The sequence below is a fragment of the Catharus ustulatus genome, chromosome 9, assembly GCF_009819885.2.
Source record: "Catharus ustulatus isolate bCatUst1 chromosome 9, bCatUst1.pri.v2, whole genome shotgun sequence".
Taxonomy (NCBI): Eukaryota; Metazoa; Chordata; class Aves; order Passeriformes; family Turdidae; genus Catharus; species Catharus ustulatus.
In genome coordinates, this window is record NC_046229.1 from 3,218,079 (window position 1) to 3,239,087 (window position 21,009).

The 21,009-nt window shown below is 42.4% G+C and overlaps 1 protein-coding gene across 1 annotated transcript in view; it reads right to left on the reverse strand.

Annotated features, from left to right (window-relative positions):
- The window catches only part of PATJ (PATJ crumbs cell polarity complex component), a 135,969-nt gene that overhangs the window by 70,409 nt on the left and 44,551 nt on the right, over nucleotides 1–21,009 (reverse strand). The window contains exons 17-26 of the mRNA XM_033067305.1: nucleotides 18,480–18,689; nucleotides 17,521–17,640; nucleotides 13,309–13,680; nucleotides 12,112–12,232; nucleotides 11,401–11,557; nucleotides 10,387–10,458; nucleotides 9,394–9,571; nucleotides 8,461–8,571; nucleotides 7,653–7,730; nucleotides 4,537–4,654 (exon numbers count right to left, since the gene is read on the reverse strand). Coding sequence (XP_032923196.1) covers nucleotides 4,537–4,654; nucleotides 7,653–7,730; nucleotides 8,461–8,571; nucleotides 9,394–9,571; nucleotides 10,387–10,458; nucleotides 11,401–11,557; nucleotides 12,112–12,232; nucleotides 13,309–13,680; nucleotides 17,521–17,640; nucleotides 18,480–18,689 — 1,537 coding nt within the window. The remainder of the gene's footprint in view (nucleotides 1–4,536; nucleotides 4,655–7,652; nucleotides 7,731–8,460; nucleotides 8,572–9,393; nucleotides 9,572–10,386; nucleotides 10,459–11,400; nucleotides 11,558–12,111; nucleotides 12,233–13,308; nucleotides 13,681–17,520; nucleotides 17,641–18,479; nucleotides 18,690–21,009) is intronic.

Sequence of the window (21,009 nt, forward strand, 5' to 3'; positions counted from 1 at the left end):
TTGCAATATTTTATTTTCATAAAGCTTGCAGCCTTTTTCCAAGCTACATCTTCCCCTCTGAGCATCATCTCTGTTTGCTGTTGATTGCAGTGACATCTATTGGAGAGGCAGTGTTTGGCTGCAGGAGCTGCCTCCACTGAAGATCAACATTTCCAGGTGATCCCCCTCAAAATAAAAAGTTAGGATTGCTTTTCCTTTGTTTCAGCACACAACTTTGCATGAAGCAGGCTCCAAACAATGTAATAGCCAGGAATTATGAGTGGGTTGGCTTTTATTTAGTCATTTGTTAATAATCCTGGCGTTTTCCCAAAATGCTGAGCATCATGTTGCCACCCTCACCCACAGCAGGGCAGACACTTCCAGAGATCCTGATTCTGCCCATCCCATGACCCTGACCCTACCTTCCTCAAAGCCTGAACTCCAGTCCTTTTTTTTCCATCTTTTATTTTTATTAAATATAAAATTTATATTTTACATTTGATAAAATACAATGATCACAGACATCACTGGCACCTGGAGGCTGCTGAAAACCTCAGGTGTGGTAAGAGCTGCCCAACCACAACCCAACCCTGCTGTACCCACAGATTTATCACAATGGGCAATCACAGAAAGGTTTGGGTTGGAAAAGCTCATCCAGCCTGGCTTTGGACATTTCCAGAGATGGGGAATCCACAACTTCTCCATGCCAGGGCCTCCCTACCCTCTGGGTCAAAAATGCAAAGCAAAATACCAGAGAAGTTTTAAAATCTCCTGCTTTAGCAGAGAAACCACTGTTCCTCAAAAAAGCACCTCAGGAAGATAAATCATTATGCTTTCTTACAGCTTCATTGATTTCTACATTATCTAGAGAGAAAATAAGAGGAAGGGGGCATTATTATCCCCTTATTAGATACAGTTAAATATCCTTGCAGACAGGAAGTCTGAGCACAGCAGTAGCTTAGTCCATTATCCAAGCCACCTTCCACAAATTTTTTATTACCATCTATTTTTATTATTCTGGACTGATTTGAAACCAACCAGATCGATCTCAGTCAACTAACTGACAAAAGATTCCACTAAAAATAAAACAGCAGTCGAAACTGAGGATTTAAAATTCTTTCAACAGTTGTCCTTTCAGTTTTTCTAGAATGATTTTTCAGCTCTCTCCTATCTAGTTTATGTTTGCTGCAACTTGGTCATGAAAGCATATCCAAATTGTAGAGCCAGGAATTCCCCCAAGGAAAACCTCACAAAACATTCCATTGCAAACTGCTCTGCCCATGGATTTCCTCTGCTCCCTTTTTACTACCAACCCCTCATTATGGCAAAAAGCCACCACGGGGTGCACACAAGTCCATTAGCAGGTTCTCAGAGCTCACCTCCAGCCATCCCCACTCCAGGAAAACACAGCAGTGCCCACTGGTGCCTGCAGCACAGCTGCTCACAAGCACAAACAGCTCCTTGTGTGCTCTCCCCTCCTTTTATTAATTTTGATTAAAAAAAATTTAAAAAAAAAATCCCATTCACAACCCGGTGGTTTTCAGATTTGGGAAGTCCAAAACTCTGAGATGGGGAAATGTGGGAAGGGAGGACTCCAAACCTGTGCTGTAACATTTCAGGTGTGGAGGATGAAGGGTTTTGAAAGCTCCTTCTGCAGCAGGATGGACACGCTGCAAGTTGTGCAAAGCTTCCACGCATGAACTGAAAGCCTGGAAACAGCAGCAGCCTCAAAGCAAAGGGAAAACAAAACCCACACACAGGGTTAGAGCTGGTACAGATAAAGATTTGGCAGCATCACTAGGAAAAGATTTAAAACAAGAGGAAATGCAGCTTTCAACATGCCTTCAAAGTCTGGGAAAAGCCACCTAAGAACTTAGGAAATGATGTTGGAAGTACTGGAGGCACAAAACAAAGGAGAAGCAGATCTGAAACTAGAGGGTCTTGGGTGCAAGAGTCACATTTGGAAAAAAACCCAACCAAACAACAAAACACCTGGAACTTCAAACTTTTTAAACCACAGAAACATGAAGGACATGTCTGGAGTTTCTCTAAACCAAAACTAGCTCACAGTTCTATTCCCAACGAGGATTTGCCCTCTTTGGATCAAACCCAACCTTTGGAAAGAAAAGGGAGAGCCTGCACAAGAAATGACTGCTTGTTCCAACAGGTCAGCAATGAGAGCTGCAGTTTCAGCAGTGGGAAAGCAGAAATAAAAGGGAGCATTGCCAAAAGGCAAGTGGGTTTAGATTTTTGGGGAAATTAAATCAACACCAAAATTCAGCCACTCTAAGGGGAAAACAGATAAAACATGGATAGTCTGAGGCAATATGGATGGGAGAGAAAGGAAAGAAAAATTCTCAAATATGGCAGGAAGACTAACAATGCTCTGCTTTTTCAGTCTGGGGAATGATGGAGGATGTGGAGACAAAAGATGAGAGGGAGGGCTGAAAGAAGTGATAAGCAAGGACAAAAAATGTCAAGCGGAGCAAATAAAGTATTTCTGGAGTTTGAAAGAAATTGATGAGCAGGTCCCTGACACTGCAGCTGTGTTAATAAGAATGCTAAAAAACAAAGTAAAATCCATCAGGAACAAAACAAGAGGACAGGTTTAACAGCTGTCCCACCTCAAAATGCCCTCTAAAGCTTTCCATGCTATGACAGAGATTGAGAACTACAGGAAGCAAATAAAGGAGAGGTTATGATGTGAATTTACCTGGGCTGACACCACATCTTCCTTTTGGGACCTTATCTTCTAAATAAAAAAGACAATAAATCCAGCTCACCTGTTGATATATTTTTAGTTAAGGTTCCAAACCAGAATTAGTTGGGTAAGTGGGTAAGGAACAGAGCAGTATGAACATACAAATGAGCAATTAAGAAAGACAAGTTCTTGTCTGGGTTGGGATTTCTGGGAAAGGTGCTCAAGAACCAGGACAGGAACAATATTGTACTGGAATTTGCAGAGAAAACTTTGTTTTTCAAGTGATCACAGAACAGGGACTCTGTAAAAACCCATTCCACAGCTGCCAAGATGCTTAATGTCATTAAGTACAGTTGGATCATTTCTAACTTGCTTTTTACTGCAAGGGCTGAGGCACAAACTTAGTTTAAGCTTCCTTAGCCTGTTCTTATTTTTAAAGGAACAGAATGAGGTGAGGAAGAATACATCTCTGTTTCCCAGGATTCATGGAAAAGATGGCTACAGCAAAACATTCAACCTCAGTCAGTAAAAAGGAAAGAGAGGAGATTCCCCTGAACAGATCTGTGTGCTGCTGCCAAGTCTGGCAGGATTGATGAATTTAATATCAGCAGCAGCTTTACCTTTTCAGCTTCCAGCCTCAGCCAGCAATATCATTAGGGATGGCAGGAGAGCTGAAAAATGACCAAGCCCATGAATAAGGAATTACTTCTGTGCAAAGTATTAACTTGGGCCCAGCAAGCATTTGGATTGAGGCACATCCTAATTAGATAACTCAGGTGTCAGCCTACTTATCACACCTATCCTTGGACTGGGAATTAGAACTGCAATAACGAGCTGGAATGAGTTTGTTACAATTGCAGCTTTATGGAGTCGGTTTGAGAGCTCAAGATGATGAGAAAAATCACTGTAGCAAAAAAAAATACAAACTAAACCCCAACAAAAGCCCCCACAGAATTACAGGATGTTACAGGGATGGATGGGACATTCAAGATCATCTCATTCCACCTCCAGCCACAGGCAGGGGCACTTTCCATAGACCAGGCTGGTCAAGGCATCATCTCACCTTATGCTGATTTGGTACAAAACAGCATAAAGACAAAAAAAAGTAAAAGGTAACTGATAGCAGACAGTAATTTAGGACTCCTAATTGCAAGCTCAGTATTCCTAAATATTTTACTGCACAATAAGCAATGGATAGTAATATTCCATTTAACCAAAGTTGTGGTTCAAAAGCAGCTGGAATCTCTATCCTGCTGCCAGGAGCTCTCTGCTTGCACTGTCTCCTGCTCCTTAGGTCCCTGCTCTTCCACAGAGTGAGCACCACCACAAACCACTGCCAAACCCAAAATGGGACAATTACAGAGCCCTTCCCACACACTCTGCTACAAAACCAGGGGATCCTTTCTTCAGCAGAGCACCAAAACAACAAATCAGCAGATTTTCCTTTTTAAAGGAACCCATCTTGCTTGAACAGCATTGCCTGGGATCAACTCCAGGTTTTCTGGTTTTTTGCACCAGTGCTCCTCAACCTACAACTGCTTGACTACCACTGAAATTAGAGCAGTAAAACAGAATATCTCCAGTCACTGCTGACAGCTCTGCCCAAGCAACTCCTCCAGACACAGCTTGGATGAGCTGGGGCTGAAAACAAACTCAGCCCTTGCTGTCTCTCCTCAGAAGGGCTGAGCTCTGGAGCCTGGCTGGGAGAAGCATCCTCTGAGTTACAGACCAGGCTGAGGATTGATGCTGTGGCCACACTGAGCACCACCTCCCACAAGCAGTAACAGGCAGGAAGGCTCATCAGCATTTTGTGTCCCACAAATGGGATCTGATGCAATGATTGGAGCACTACTCACCCTCTGCACAAGCATCCTCATCCTCCTCTTCATCCCCAGCAGCCTCCTCTGCGTGGTGGCTCTCGAGGGCTCTGTAAGGAGGTGGCAGCTTCATGGGAGGTGGAGCCCCATATTTTCTCTGATGGATTCAAAGACAAAGAGTTACATGTTTTGTAACCTCAGAGCACATGAGAAAAAACACCCCATTGTCTGTTGTACCGAATGTGCACAGACACAGCACTTAATTACAATGCTAAATTCTGCAGCAAAGGCTTTTTGTGCCAGAAAGCAGAGCAAGGAGTGACACTGAACATCAAGGAACAGAAATCAAACACAATTGTGCATGCACATTTACTTGTTGCTAAAATACTTGTGAGCTGTCATAAACATCAAAGTGTGAAAATTAATCAAGGGTTAAAAACAAACATTAAATTATACCCTGCTTCTTACAAACCTCCATAACAAAACTGTCTGCTGCTGATAAACATCAATTTTTTTAAAAAACACAAAATAAGAACTCAATCCTCTTAGTCCATACATGAATATTTAAACATCACAGTCCATCCATATTTTGGCGTAGATTTAATAAAGATTTTGAATTATATCTCCCAATAAAATTCTATTACCTCACATAAATACAGGCAGCTCCTATAATGATGCATATAGCGGCGCATGGCAGGAATACAGAGCAGGCTCTGAGCTGGAGGAGGCACTGCCTCAGCTCAGCACTTGCTTTTCCAGCTCCAAGGAACTGGGTCCTGCCTTGCTTTGCTCCACTAAGCCACGCTCAGCTAATAGCAGGATGCATTTAGAGAGGGAACACCAGGCAGGAGATGCCATTAGAGCACCCAGAATTCCTGTAATTAATTCCTTCTGTGGCTGGGAAATATGACACAACACCCAAACACATCCAGCCCACGATAATGTTTGGTGTTTTTTTTTCTACTGTGTGCAATGAAAGCTGAACTTGTGTATTGATTTTTAAATTCTTGAAAGTTGAATTTGTATAGAATGGAGTAGTGAGCTGCAATATGTGGAAAATTTTGAGAGGTAAAGAGATCTGTCATCTCATCCACTTAAAAAACATTACAGGAAAGCACTGCCCTGAACACAGAGCACAATAATAAATGGAATTAAATCAATCCACCAGTAGCAAAAATGAGTAGTGAGAGCACTTGGAAGCACAACAGCTGTTTTCCAAAATGATGTAACACACTTAATGGTGCCTCCCAATTTTTTCTTGAAGCCAGCACAGACAGATCTGTGCAAAATCCAGATGATCCAGGAAGAAAGGGAGGACTTGGGTTCTACTTTGCTGAGCAGGTAAAGATGAAAATCTGCAGCCTCACTCTCAGCTGCCTATGACAAATGAGTCACTTTATTATTGCTGTAATTTAGTCATAACTTACAGTCTAAATGTTGACTCTTTGGCTTTTTAAGACCTTAAACATTTGTTAGAAAGTCTGTGTGAAATTACACGAGGCACCCAGGCTTACCCAGCAGTTTTCTATGGCTCAGAGGGACAAATATCTCTTATCTCTCCTGTCCCACTGAAAAGCCAGAGGAGAAAATTGTGCCTGGCTACTCCATTACACCACGGTTTTGTATCAACACAGAGGCAAAAGCACAGTTCACACAACCCACCAGCAAAATAATGTCAACATCTGGTTTGTCCACTGCTGCTTTAAGTGGTTTTATATGAATTAAAGCACTCATTTTGAAACAAACAGATCAATAGAGGAGGATAAACGCCAACAAATCGGAGAAAAACCTTCAGCATTTGAAAAGATACAGGAAAAGGCAGATTTTCCAGCAGGATGTGGCTGCTTTCAAATCCAACTCTTTTGTGACTCTCTGAAGACTGGACTAGAAATATCAGTGGTTCCCCATAGGGACGTGGACCAATAATCCACTAATAGCAACTCTTCCCAACTCTGAAGTGCAGTATGACTGCTTTGTGAGCCCGTGTTCAAAGCCAAAAAGGAGCTATGTATTCATGCACTGGAGCTCTTCTATATTCCACCCACCAGTTTACAGCAGCAATAGATGAAAAAGGTCTGAAAAAGATTAGGCTCCCTCTTTAACCTCGGAACGCCGCAGAACGCGGCACACCGGAGTGCTGCAGATTAAAGGCAGCACGTTGCCAGAGGATGAGAGCTTTTGAGATTAGAAATATAGATAAAAAAAAAGAAACAACAAGAAAAGAGGATTGTAAGTGCTTCATTGGAAGTATTATGCTCTGGCATGAAAGCATGTCTTCAACACTTTTTCTGATAACTGAGCCTCGCTGCTCCTGTCCCCGACAGGATCTGAAAGGAGATTTACAAAAACTTTTGGAGGTAAAAGGGTCTTCTCAAGTACCCAACAAACACCAGAGTGCTGAGGAGGATCAAATGGAAACTTCATCCTTTTTGTAGTTAGACTGCACCAGGCAAAACTTAGAGTCTGCATTAATTCTGTCTCTGCTCCTGCTGCTCTCAGCCCTCAAAGCACCTGAACTACACTCCTCAGTCAGGGCAAATCCCACAGGAAAACACCAAGGCCATGAGAGTGATACAGCTAAAAACAAAAAATTAACATTTTTCCCTTATTAACACAAATTCCCTGTTTTCTACCAAACAGAGTTTTTCCCTTTTAAAGCTGCTGAGAAGTTGTTACTGTGCAGTAACAGCCTGACCATGAGCTGAGCAGCCACAGATCCCTCGGTCATTTCCTCAATTTACACAGCTGAGGGAAATGCAGGAGACTGTGCATTTCATCATCCCATAACCTGATTTCACTGGATTCAGGCAGCCTCACATTGAGGACATTATTTGTGTACATGTTGCCATTTCTCTGTTTCTGCTGAACAAAGGGAATCAATTTGCCTCCACACAGAGCAACCCAGGTACTTCAGACAGATGACAGCGAGGAGCTGTGCTAAGTACAGGGTTTCAGCACCCAGCAGACACCCACAGAATAAATGTCAGAATATCTGGCAGGAATTTGGCAAAAATTCACAGAATCAAAGATATTTCAACAAAACACTTCAAATTTAATTTCAGACTTCAGAGGAAGCTTATCATAGAGTTAGAATACATGCTATTACACCGTTTGATTTAGTAAAACCTGGGTACAGAACTGAATAGAATAAATACCTTATCATTCTTATTTTCTTTGTCTGCATCCTGATCTTTGCTGACTCTGATTCCCTTGGGCTGGGCAGGAGAAACCACCTGAAAAAAAAAGTTATATGACCCACATTAGACAAAGCATTATAGCTGCAAAACAAACATCCAAAATCAGCTCCTGACAACAACAAAGCTCCCCAGTGAACTCTGCATTTTGCCCCATGCAGAAGGGCACTGCAGGGCAGTCTATAAATTACATTCTTTCACGGGATTTACTGAATTACATTCTTACACCAAAAGTTTGGAGCTTCTATGTGTACTTTAGGCAGGTAGAATGGTACACCTGTTCTTGCTAAGGCTTTAAAATTTTCTTGCCTTGGCCTCAAAGATGAGGAGATGCCTCAAATCTCTTGGAAATTAACTTGCTGTCAGGTAACTATTTCAGGTCCCTCTGGTGAGATGCTTCAAAAGGAGCTGCTGGTCTGAATCTGACTAATTTTAATTACATCTTTGTTACTCTGGATAAGAGTTTATTTCTAGGTTATGTAAGATGGACAAATCAAAATGCACAGGGCCAGACTCTTACTACACAGGTGGGAGAGCTGAATTAACACCTAGTCAACAGATTTACATCTACTCCATGCAAATCAGAAAAATGAGGTTTCCAATCAGGCAGAGAAGTAATCAATCAATCAACTGCTCTGTAATTGACTGAAAGGATCCATCCTCAGACACAAAGATTGATGGACTGGCTGCAAGGAATTTAGCCAGTTTTAAAAGAAGATGCATGCTATGCATTTACTAAGTTTTGGAATAAAAATAGAAATAAACTTACTTTTGGTACATTAGCCAAGCCTTGGACTACAAACACCACAGGATTTCCTGCATTCTTGATGGCTTCTACTGCTTCCTCGTGGGTGGCATTCTGTAGGTCTACCCCAGAAACCTGACAAACAGTGTTTATTTTTATTAGGTACAGAGTCATTACAAGGCATCACACACACTTGCAGGAGATTACTGTATCTGAGGAAGGCATCAAAAACAGTCAAGAGTAATTATTTGTAAAGTATGTTTCAATGATGGCTTAAAGAAAAGTGTATTACTTGGTATTCATAATTAAAAAATGGCCATATGTTGCCCAAAACAATTCTTCTAAATAAAAACATAAGGAATAAGATTGTCAGAGCATTGCATAATGCTCTAATTCTCCCAGGTTTTACCTTTTTGTAAACTACACCTGAACAGCACTATCAGCTTGGCACCCCAGATTCTGAAATATTAATTTGGAGAAAAATGAGTAAAAAAATCAACCAGAGGTGAGAAGCAGGAATGGCATTTTCCCCCACAGCAGCAGCCAGAATCAGGGATTTATCCCAAACAGTGGTTATCAGTTAACCACTCTAAATCCACATACACAAAATAACAGCCCATAATTCAGTATGAACAGTCTGTGTCCTTGGATAAATTAAATTTATGCTTATAGATATGCTAGAACTTATTCCTCATTTGTATGGGAGGAGGACACTGCCATTTTTTTCACTTCCCCCTCAGACACCAGGACACATCTTTTCTTAAATACAGAGGAGAATGTTAAAAGAGCTCCATAGTCAGACCTTAAAAAAAGAAACACCACCAGAGGTTTCCTTTGGTTTTCAGTGCTGTCAATACTTCATGAAGTGGTGGCAATATTTTGTTCCTCTCTCCACCCAAAGCTATTTGAGTCAATTTTTATTTCTTAGACTAAAAAGGAAGGTTTATCTCCATTTACCTCAAGTATTTTATCTCCAGTTTTTAAAGCCCTTGTTCTTCCTGCTGGGCTGTCTTCCAGCACTTGTTTGATAAAGATCCCTTTAAGTTCTTCTCCATTCTTCAGGCGCTTTATGACAGTTTGTCCACCAACAATGCTGATTCCAAGAGACACGTGAGGGTCTCTGAAGATCTCCACACTGAAAAAAAAAAAAAAAAGTGGTAGTTTCAAGAGCTTCAAACAGTTTTTTTAAACTATAAATGCAAAGCCTTTAATAAATCTAAGCTCCTGGTCTTTCAGGAAGATTTAACAGAGTAAAGTCAGAAGCCTGAGAATGTCCTCAACAGAGTTTTCACCCTGAGCAGATCTCACCCCACAAAAAGAGCAAAATTCTGCTGCCAACCCATGCCCACTGGGCACAGGCTTTTATTTCAGAGAAAGTCAGATCTTCAAGTAAACACTCGTCCTCTTTCAGCCTGACAAAGTGTCTGGGAATGGGAAGCCCTGCAAGTGGCATGTTAGACAAATAATGAAGTATTTCATACAACTTTCTGAACACTGACTTCAGTGCATATCCATCAGCTCAAGCAGGAACTTTCTGATCATATTTTACGTGGGACCATAAAAACAATTCACCTAAAAATGTTAACAACAAGGATGTGGCTAAAAAGCTGGCTTGGCAATTTGGAATCCTGCCATGGGGGTTCAGCAGGGAACCTGTGGAAAGGGAGACAGCACAGCACCATGTGCATTGTTCACACCTAATAGTTATTAAATGAGCAAGAGCTTGTAGGTCATCCACAACCCAAACCAGCCCAGCTTCCCCAAGTCAGCTGTATAAATAAGGCAGAATTCTGCTGAACAGCTGTTAAAAATTCCCTGTCTTCAGGAAAGCCCAAGGTACACAGGTACCCTAAAGTTACTGGCAGAGGAGGAGAGAAAAAAAAACACCCAACAAGAACTAATGTGGCTCACAGAAAAAAAACCCAAAAAACCATAATCACATGAACATACGTCCGTGGTGGTCCCCAGTGGCTGAAGTTTGGAGTTTCTTCTCCTTCTCCTTCTTCTCTCTCGGGTAATTCACTAATTTGGGGCAGAGGGGAGGGGAAAAATAAAAAATAAAAGAGGCATCACCCATGCCAGGTCACAATTCCTCACATATTTTGTATCTGGCAGTGAGACAGCAACACCTTCTCACACTGCCCAGTTTAAAGCAAATGTACAGAGTCAACAGACCAGACAGGAATTTCTGTATTTAGGTTTAAATGTACTTAAGGAATGCTCCAGAAATAAACATGATGGGCAGACCAAATTTATAAGCTGCTCTGTGATACACAAATCTGCACTGCATTTACTCATTCAAAATGACTATTTAAGCAATTAACATTTACTTTCTGATAAATATGCTGTGATGCTTGGAGAGGGATATAAACATGCCAAAAACAGTAAGCAGATCATGATCCAAGTGGGAGAACAGATCCTGTGTGTTCCATTAAACCCTACAGAATAATCCTCTCACCTTATTGCTGAGCTGCTTTCCCCTATGAGAGAAGATTTCAGATGAAATTAGGGAAGTTCTGAGGATTGGAATCAACAAGCCCCAGAAGGGGGAAAGGCAAATATCCACAGCCAGGGCCAGCTCAGCACCACTGGCAGGACCAAAATTTCCTGCAGAGCCCTGAACTGCTCTTCCCAAAAGGAAGAACAAAGGGAAGGGAAAATCAGGAGGAGAGCTCCTTAAGGAGCTATGGGTAAAGGTTGCATCCCTCTCCTCCAGCCACATCCACACTGTGCAGAGGTGGCAGAGCCATTTGCACATTTCTGTCCCAGTGCTCAGGGGAGGAAACATGGGAAGTTTTAAGGTTTTAAGCCAAATTCCATCTCCTGTGAAAGCCACAGACCTGGCCCTCTATGTCCATCTGAGCACTCCACACAGCCTTTAATCACGATTCAGCTCAGCAAAGCAAGAGGACAGCTGAGGTAATTAAATTAATGTCTTTCAAAACCTGCAATCTTCCTCCATACCTGCCTGATGCTGCTCTAGGCTGAGCTAATGTGGTTGCTCTCCCAGACTCCTGGTTCTTGGGAAGCACATAATTCTCCTCTTTTAGTGCTTCCTTTCCAATTGCTTCTGAATCAACAGCAGGCTCAAGTTCTTTGGAGTCACTCTGAAGCTTTGTCCCTGAAGAAAAAAAGGGAGATGTGAACTTTTCCTTCCTCTGTCCAGGCAAACACCAATCCTTTCACCCTTGGAATTAAACCCTTTATCCCAGCAGGCTCCAAATGTGTTCAAGGCCAGGCTGGACAGGGCTTGGAGCTCCTTCCTCCCAAGCAGGACTGCACTTCAGGCAGGTTGATAAATTTATTTCTCTGATCAATCTGCCAAATCCTAACCATCCATCTGTGGCCATCTGACAAGGAGAAACTTTGCTCCTCTGAGCACAGATCACAAACCCAAGATAGGGGACAATTATCCACCACACAGACCACTTGCAGATTTCTGGTTGTGCTAAAGTCACCTCCAGAGCCTGTCACTTTATTTCTGTATTTATTTCTCACTGGCCAGATTTGGAGGAGGAAGCAAGATTATAAAGCTGAAACCCATTTAATGCCAGGCTATCTTGAGCCTGCAGAACTCTTGATTTGAGTATTTTCTCATTTGAAAGTATTAGTGTTTTGGTAAAAAATTTAGATTTGTAAATATGAATTTATGAGATAAAGAGAAACCTTACAAACCTAAATCCATCTCAGTTTTCACTTCTGACTGGGTAGTTTCAGTATCAAACATGTCTTTTTGGTAGCTGCTGTGTACTGTGGTTCCAGAAAAGTGTGACCTTATAGCAGCATTCTCTTCACACTTCACAGAGGAGAAAAGAAGTAATTAAAGTTAGAAAGCAATGGTATTAACTTACACAGGGGTATTTGACAGGAACATTAATTTTTACAGCAAACATACACATTTCCTCAGCTACATTCATATTTATTCAGGTAACTATGAAATACTAACTGCTCATTTAAATACTAACTGCTCATTTATGCACTGCATTATGAAGAGGCATGAGAAATGTTATATGCAATTGAAATATAAAGCAACTGTATCTTTCTCCTCACCTCTAATTCAGACAAAAATTTCTTTACTCTTGCTCATTTGTTTTTTATAAGTAACAAACATATAAATGTAATATTTTGTACTCTGTCAGTAGAAACTTTATTTTATCTGTTTATACACATACAGCTTAAGGGGACAAGCCAAACAAAATCTGAAATTCTCTGTGGCTGTGATGTCAAATCCTTTTCCACTCCATTTTTTTTTTCATATAAAAGCACACATACCTCAGAAGCTGGTGCATGGCAGGTTGATAATATTTTTGTTTGGTAGAGGGATGAACAAAGAATTAGAAGGAAAAAATAATTCTCAGTACTTGAGAAAGATGTACAAATAAGAGTTTTGCAATTTACCCAAACCTGTCTCCTCCTATTCCTTTATCCACCACTATCCTTGCCACAATTCCTTCCATAATATCACTTTTCACTCAACTAGACAATCTGGCTGAAGGAACTGATTTGGGTTTAAAAAAATGAGAAAAAGAGGGAGTTTCTTTCACTGAAGACTGTTAAACCCATGCAGTGACATTCTGCTGGTACTGACATGCCCCATATCAACACAGCTTCCAAAAAACCAAAGCAAACCCACAAGTTTTTGGGCAAAAAGACAAATTCAGGATAAATATATATAAATATACCAACCATATACTTAATTCCAGCAGCTAAATATACAGACAATAAAAAACCTTCCAAAATGTACAAAAGGACAGACTGCTGGCTGCTAGAGGTACACAAGTGAATAAATTGGTTAAATTCTAGTAATTAAAACAGAGGGTTTAGTTTTGGAGTGTGCCCTGAGGGATCTGTGCTCAGCACAGCATTTCTTACCACTGGATCTTTACTGAATGGATATTCCAGGGGCTCTTTGGGACTTAGGCTAGCACTGGAGCTCAAATCCTGCATTTCAGCAGTCTCCAGTTGCTTTGCCCATCGTTCTGTGTCCAGGCTCCTGTCTGAAGCTGCCTTCTCTGCTGAAGCATCTCCACATTTCAGGAAGTCTGAATCCTCCTCGTACTCCTCATCCACCAGCATCTCCCGCTCCTCCTCCGCGTCCTCTGCTCCGGCTTTCAGGAACTCACACATCTCCCAGGACTCCTTCCCATAGTCATCATCCTTCTGAGAAAGCTGGAATGACCTTCCCAAGTCCAAATGGGGCTCATCAACGAGTTCTTCTTTAAAAGGCACCTCATCTCTGAAACCCTGCAAAGATCATGAAAGAAATTCAGATTTTACACTGTTTCCTCCCCACTCTTCTAAAGCCATGCTTTATTTCTTGCCCATGTTAAAAGTACATCCTGATTTTTAAAGTGAAAATCTTCTACTTTTTGCATTTTCTAGAAGAAAATAGACTCTCTGACTTATGATTTTAACACTGAGAGCAGACAGTGCAATTATTTTTTTTTCAATACAAAGAAATGTAAGTCGCACATCTTAAATATTGCTGCAGCCATTTGGAAAAACCAATCTGGACTGAAGTTAGGGAATGAAATTATTAATTAATACTAAAACAACCATAGGAAAAAGTACATATAAATCTAGTTAAAGTGTCTATGTCCTTCAGACATATCTGCTGTTGCTTTATGAATGCATGAACATTTCTTACAATGCTATCAGATAAATAAACACTCTAACAGTTTGCTTATGCAACAGTGTCAGCAACTTAAAAAAACCCAAAAAAACCCAAATAAAAGCCATATTTGCTTGTCCCTACCTTGGATATTCCATCCAACTTTTAACCTGGAGCAGAGGGGGAATGGATGACCCACATACCCCCCAAAAAAAGGATATAAATGACTGTTCATTACCTTCCTGTTTTAATGATAACAGTGCTCACCTTCCTACTGAACTCAAACCACAGAGCAGCAAACCAAAAAACCAAACAAAACCGAGGGAAAAGGCATTAAAACCCACTCTGAAAGATCTCACTCAACAGTTCTTTCTGGGATTTGTCACATGCTCCCCCAAATTCAAACTCCTGTTTCTCCCAAATGGAATGGGGTCCTACCCAGGCACAGCAGCTGGGATTTTATGCCCTGCACTTATCCCAAAATTTTGCCACACACTGAGAGCTTTGTTCCTCTTTTCTCCAGGTCACCAAATCTCTGTGGCCCAAAGAACCCCCAAACCCAACTTCAACACCCTGAGCCGCCAGACTCCAAAACCAATGGGCAGATTCAGGGCTCCTTCCTCAAAATGTTTTTGTTTCTGTTTCCTGCCCCTTCCCACCTCCCCAGGGCACTGCACCATTTCTGACCTTTGGTGTCAGGATCCTGTGTTGTTACATTTGTACAAATACAGAAGGAAAGCCCCCAGACACTGCCAAGATGTTTGTATAATTCAAGTGAGAGGCAGCAGAGAAAACAAGAGAGGCAGGAGCATAAGGAATGCAGCCAATAGCTGGCATGAGAGCAGAACACCAGCAACCCAGAAATTAGCCCATTTTAATAATTTTACCAGCATTAAATGTCCCTTTAATCCATTTGCTCCATGCACCTTGATGTCACAAAACACCCAGGCTGAAGAGATCCTAACTCTCTCCATTTTCCCCCCATTTCCCTTTGCTCTGCAGTGCTGCTCTCCCCACACTTCCCCAAGTCCAGGGCACATAAATCAGCTGTCCCTGCTCAGAAGCACACAGGGTTTGTGTCCCTGACCCAGCAGTTTGCTCTGCATCCTCCCTGACTGCTGCACTGCAGCACCAGACACCACCAACAGCACAGGGAGTGCTGCAAACACCACCCTGGAGTGGCAGCAAATAAATAAAATCCTCAAATTCCATCTTGTTGGGGTTGAAATTCTGGTTGCCAGTGCCTCAGGGTGGGAGTCACCAGCACACACCACTCCTGGCTACCTGTGTGAGCAGGTAAGAGAATAAATGGATGGGAATTTGAGCTACCCAAAGCTGTCACACAGGAGGTAAAACAAAACAGGAGTAAATTCCTCTGCAGGTGTTTTGTCCAAATGGATCCTTCCAGTTTCAGGACTTTGAGATAAAATATTTTCTTTAAAAATACTTAATGACATTGGTTTTGTTTAGGAAGTAGAAAACCAATCTGAGCTGGCAGAGAACAAATTCTCTGCAACCCTTCCCATGCCCCTGGAAAACAACAAATGGCATTTTACATTGTGAGAACCAGTAAATATCATTTATTACCATCCAGGCTAATTTCTTCACAGAATACCCACATCTAGCCTATAATACTTCTCATTTTTGGTGCTTCTGATCTACCATTTCAGCATTAAAACCAGGTTTGCATCCAGAGACAGGTACACATGTTCAGCTGCATGAAAATTTGAAATTAATTTTTCTTCCTGTGTTGCAGTTCTGGATGATCCTTTATGTGTTGTATTTTCTGGTATAAAAAGAATACATTTACCAGCATGAATTTTGCAAAGCACTTGAGAACAGATGAAAGTTAAAAGATATCCACATCTCTCTAGCTCTGCACTGGTGAGAACTGCAATATTATTGCCTATTACCCTGGTATCTGAGTTTCTCACTGTCTTTAATGCCACATCCTCCCACAATAAACAGAATTATTTCTCAGATAGTTAGGATGAGGAGAGTTGAGGTAAGAGTAAAGAAATCACTCTAGAGAACATTAGAAGGCTATGAAGAAGAAAGTACAGTAAATTCACGAATACAAGCCGCACGGAATATAAGCCGCACTGCTGGTGTGTTGGCAACATTGTTGCCTTTGTTAATAGATAAGCCGCACCCGGAATATTAGCCGCACTTTAGTTCGCAGCGAACTTTCACAAAGTCGTCGTTTAGTAACACAATCGCGGGATCGCCAGGGCTTACTGGCTTACTGCCGACCTCGGAAACATTGTTTCCAAGTGAAAAAAGACACACCCTTTATTTACAAGCCGAAAAAGACAGGAACAATAGTGTGGTCATTTTGCGAGCATTCCCAATGGATCCGCGTTGCCTTTAAACAGCTGCTCAGCCACGCGGGCAGGCAGCTGAGCTCCGAGCGGAGCCACATCTCTGTGCTGGCACAGGAGCGGCCGTTTTAGCCCTCGCAGCCGGGCGGGGGGAGCGGCCGTTTTAGCCCTCGCAGCTGGGCGGGGGGAGCGGCCGTTTTAGCCCTCGCAGCCCACGGGGGGAGCGGCCGTTTTAGCCCTCGCAGCCCACGGGGGGAGCGGCCGTTTTAGCCCTCGCAGCCGGGCGGGGGGAGCGGCCGTTTTAGCCCTCGCAGCCGGGCGGGGGGAGCGGCCGTTTTAGCCCTCGCAGCCCGCGGGGGGAGCGGCCGTTGTACCCCTCTCCCTGAGGGGAGAGAGGCTCCCCCAGCCCTCTCCCTGCGAGCCCAGCCAGCCCCGTAGCCGCACAAGACTGAAAACACTTTAAAAAGTACAGAGCAATATCACACACTTTTATCGAACTGCCGAGGTAACTCACCCCGATAACAACCCCCGCCCCTCAGTAATGCCGCCATCCACAGGCAGGCAATAAGCTGTTCTCTGATTGGTTCATCGTCGGAACAACGGGAAACCATGGATTTCAGACTGTTTTGGCTCGGGACTGGACCAGCATGATACTAGGTAAGGGCAGATATCACATTTTTGTCCATAGATTAGCCGCACCGGAATATTGGCCGCATTTCCGGGTTTCCACCAAAATTTTAGTCTTCTTCCTGCGGCTTGTATTCGTGAAATTACTGTATTTCAAGAGTGCCTTACACTCTAAACTACTTTTTTGTTTTGCTTCACGATAATTAAGAGCATTCTGCTTCCATACTTGACTTTCTGTGCAAAGCTGAGCCCACCACTTCTGATTATAATAACAACACAGCATTCTTATTTCATATCCAAGGTAACCCAAGGTATTTTAATGACATAATAAATTTGATAAGGCAGTCTGGGAGCTGCATTGGTAAGTGCTCCCAATGCACTTGGCACAGTTTGCTGTTAAAGGCTTTTTTCAGAGGGAATCCAATCCTTTCAGTCTTATCTGAAAAACATACTGTATTTTTTACTTTAAAACATCATTTCCTGTCTGTATAGACTGGAGTTGAACCAAAAAAAGTAACCAAATACCTGTGGTGCTTCAAGTATTACTGAGAAATTTGTGTTATCTGCTGCTTCTGGAGACCCAGGGCTGCTTTTGATGCTGCTGGCATCCACACCGTGCATGTTCTCCTCCTCTCTGCCTTCTCCCTAAAAAAGGTAATCCAAATAATGAGTCAGAAAAAAGACAAAAAAAATTCCCACATTTTTAATAAATTAAAAGGGAGAAGGAGAACCAGCTATTAGAAAAGAATTATAAAAATGGAAAGTCAAAAATGGAGCAGATGAAGTCAACAGCTTTTATTCTTTGAAGATACTGGTTCAGATGCACTAAAACCTAAAGAAATATGCAGGAAGGAAAGACAAATACAAGGATTTGAACAACAAAATACCAATTTTTAGAAAAGGAAATGATATATTTAACAGCTTTCCTACACTCCTATTTCACAACTCCTCCCCCACTTTGAATTACAAGCACTATTAACTGGGGCTTTAATTAATTTTGCCTGGGTGTCCTTGATAAACAATTCTGCAGCATTCCCCACTACAGGGGGACTGAAGGGTTCCCCAGCCCTGATTCCAGAAAAGGGAAATTCTGCTTCAATATACAGACTTGACTTCAAACAGAGGAGGATTCTTTGATGTCAGTGGAGCTCAGCAGTGTCTCAGAGAGAGATGGGCTCCAGCACAGTGGAGCTGCTGAAGCTGAACCACGTTATCCACCTGTGCACACAGGTCTGCCCAGGCACATCTCCCAGCTCCATGTGGATGTTCTTCAAGGAGGAACTTGATGCTGCTTTTCCAGTCAGATCTTTTGGACACTGAGCTGCCCATCTGCCAGAACTTTTGGCCCTCCCAAGGCACAGCAGCTCAGTAGATTCCCAAATGCTCACGCACCCTGTGTTAATTCTCCCCGCCAACACAACAACCCCATCGACACACGCCATGGCATGAAACACAAAAAAAAAAAAGTTAAAATGAGTTCTTACCACCAGAGGCTTGCAGATTCCGAGGGAAACTGTACCTGGGGGCACAGATTTCAGCACTTCCACTGCCTCTGCCAAGGTGGCATTGTCCAGGTGTTTCTCATTGACGAACACCAAGCGGTCGCCCGGCAGAATCTGCCCCCCGCGCTCAGCCACGCCGCCTGCCACCAGGGAGCTGATCACAATGGCTGTTCCTGCTGGGTCCAAGGGATCCTGGGGGGAAAAAAAAAAAAAAAAAATCACCCCCAAGTGAAGGCCTTCAGGTGATGTTAGCTTGGAGTGTGCAAAGAGCACTCAGCACATTCATCCTCTGATGGTACAGAACTGGAGCCTGCTGAGACGTTCAAAAAAACCACACTGCCAAAAAACAGTGTGCTAAAAGGAAGATACTCCATCACTTGCCTAATCCATTAAGAAATGTTAAGATCTGAAAGGTGACTGGTACCCTGCCTGCCCTCTCCTTACACACACAGACACAGCCAGGCCAAGCTGCAAATAGAACAACAACACTGGCAGCCTTCCACCAGCCTCCAACCAGCCTGGGACGTGCTAATGTCACAGAAAATAACCGCCCTGCACGTCACCCGAGGGCTTCAGAGCAGAAGGAATGATGGCAAAGAAACCACTGCAATGTCAGAAATTAAATTTAAAATATTAAGTCCAAATGAAGCCCCCAAATGCTAAAGAAAAAGCATTTGATGTGTGCTGTGTAACTGCAGTGTTTCTGCTTTGTCAACTCCACGTGACAACTTAGAAGAGACATTTTCTCCACCTTAGCAGGGAACAGGAGACAGAAGAGTAACTGAGATTATTCCTGAAGGCAAGGAACACTATAGGGGTGGGTACAGAGTGTCAAGCACAAAATACTATACACATTGTAAATTGATGCAAAGATATCCACCCAATCTTTTATCCAGTATTAGCCTTTGCTTTGTGCCCTCTAACATTTCTATTATGCCTTCACTCATTTAAAAACTTATTCTCAGTCCAATAAAATTATAAATTATTATATACTGGCAGAAAGATATACAAAACAAATGTATGGGGTTTTAATTTTTTAAAATGTTTTTGTTTCCTCATTAGTTTTTTTTTAAGATTGCTATTAGCCTTTCTCCCCCTTGCTAAGGGCTCATAAAATTCAGAAATGCTCCTTGCATGCACTGGGTCTCCAAATGCACAATCATGGACTATTTTTCCCTCAGGACTTGCGTCTTATTCAGGGCATGGGAGGGATTAAAAAAGGGCAAAATTCAAATCACAAAGACCACCATGAATTCAGCAACTCAGTGTTAATTTGAAAACAGGAATGCTTTTTAAGCTCTTTATTTTTATATGACTATACACTGCTTTCCAAGGGCACATGTTTTTTAAGGTATGTGCAAACATATGAGGCAATGCCTGTAATATCTGTAAAAGGCTGAAATTAGAGAAGTGAAATTAAGAGTTCAGCAGGAAGAGCCACGCCAGAGCTGGATTCAAGTAAATAAAAATCAGCAACAATTCTCTCCTGTTCTACAGCTCCATCCTGCTCTTTTACAATTTTATAATTTTACAATTTATCTGCAGAAGTTTCCTTGTGTCATGTCCTGGCAGCCAAGCCCAGCAGGCTCCCTGGGTTTGCCTCCTGTGCCAAGGTGCTCCTGCTGCCCCAGAGTCTGTGCCCAAACCTGCTGCTCCTGGTGCTGGGGGAGGATTCCCTGAGCTTCCAACAGCAGCTCCTCCTGAGATTTTCAGGAATGAACCAAAGCCCAGCAAGTTCAGAAGAAGAATCTAAAGGGATTACAAAATGTGAAGGCAAAAAAAGAGCTCTGATTTAAGTGCTGAATGTAAAAAATTGAAGTTATTGCTGCCCTTTGTTCTTGCCAGCAAACCCCAACCAGCCCAAGGACCCTGGAACCAACACAGATTTCCAAAATGGTTTTAATCTGGGGGTTTGCTCCACTGAAAATTAGAAATAACCTTCTGGACATCTCTGCAGACCCAGGATCCAGCCCAGACAGCTCCTTCCCAGCAAGCAAGGCACTGTTCACACTAGGGAGGCTTTGCTGGAGAACTAAACCAGCAAGTTTTCCTATCAGGGGCTCATCTTGCTGTGGCCAGGGAGGTTTTTGCTGGTTCCCTGAATGGGTGAATGCTCTCTCAGCAAAAAGACACCTTTGCTGACACTACAGCTTTTATATTATGACTTTTGCTGGCTTAGCTATATTGATAAAAAAATGAACAAAACAAACCCAGCACTCACCCCCACCCATGCAGATAAGCTGACAAAATTTTGTGAGTGAATGGCTGGCCCAGTAATTACGGTCTGGCTGAGGATGGGAGGGAACCAGGTTCAAATCCCTGCTCTATCTGATCTAAATCAGTTCTTTTTTGGGGTTCTGGATCAGAGCCACTTCAGCAGGACATGGGAATCTCACCATCAGGGTCAGTGGCCAAACTACCACATTTCTGATGAGAAACAGCCCTGTTTCAACTCACCACCAAAATAAAAACAGTTTTGCTCAATAAATCATCATGTTTTGGTAAGAGATAA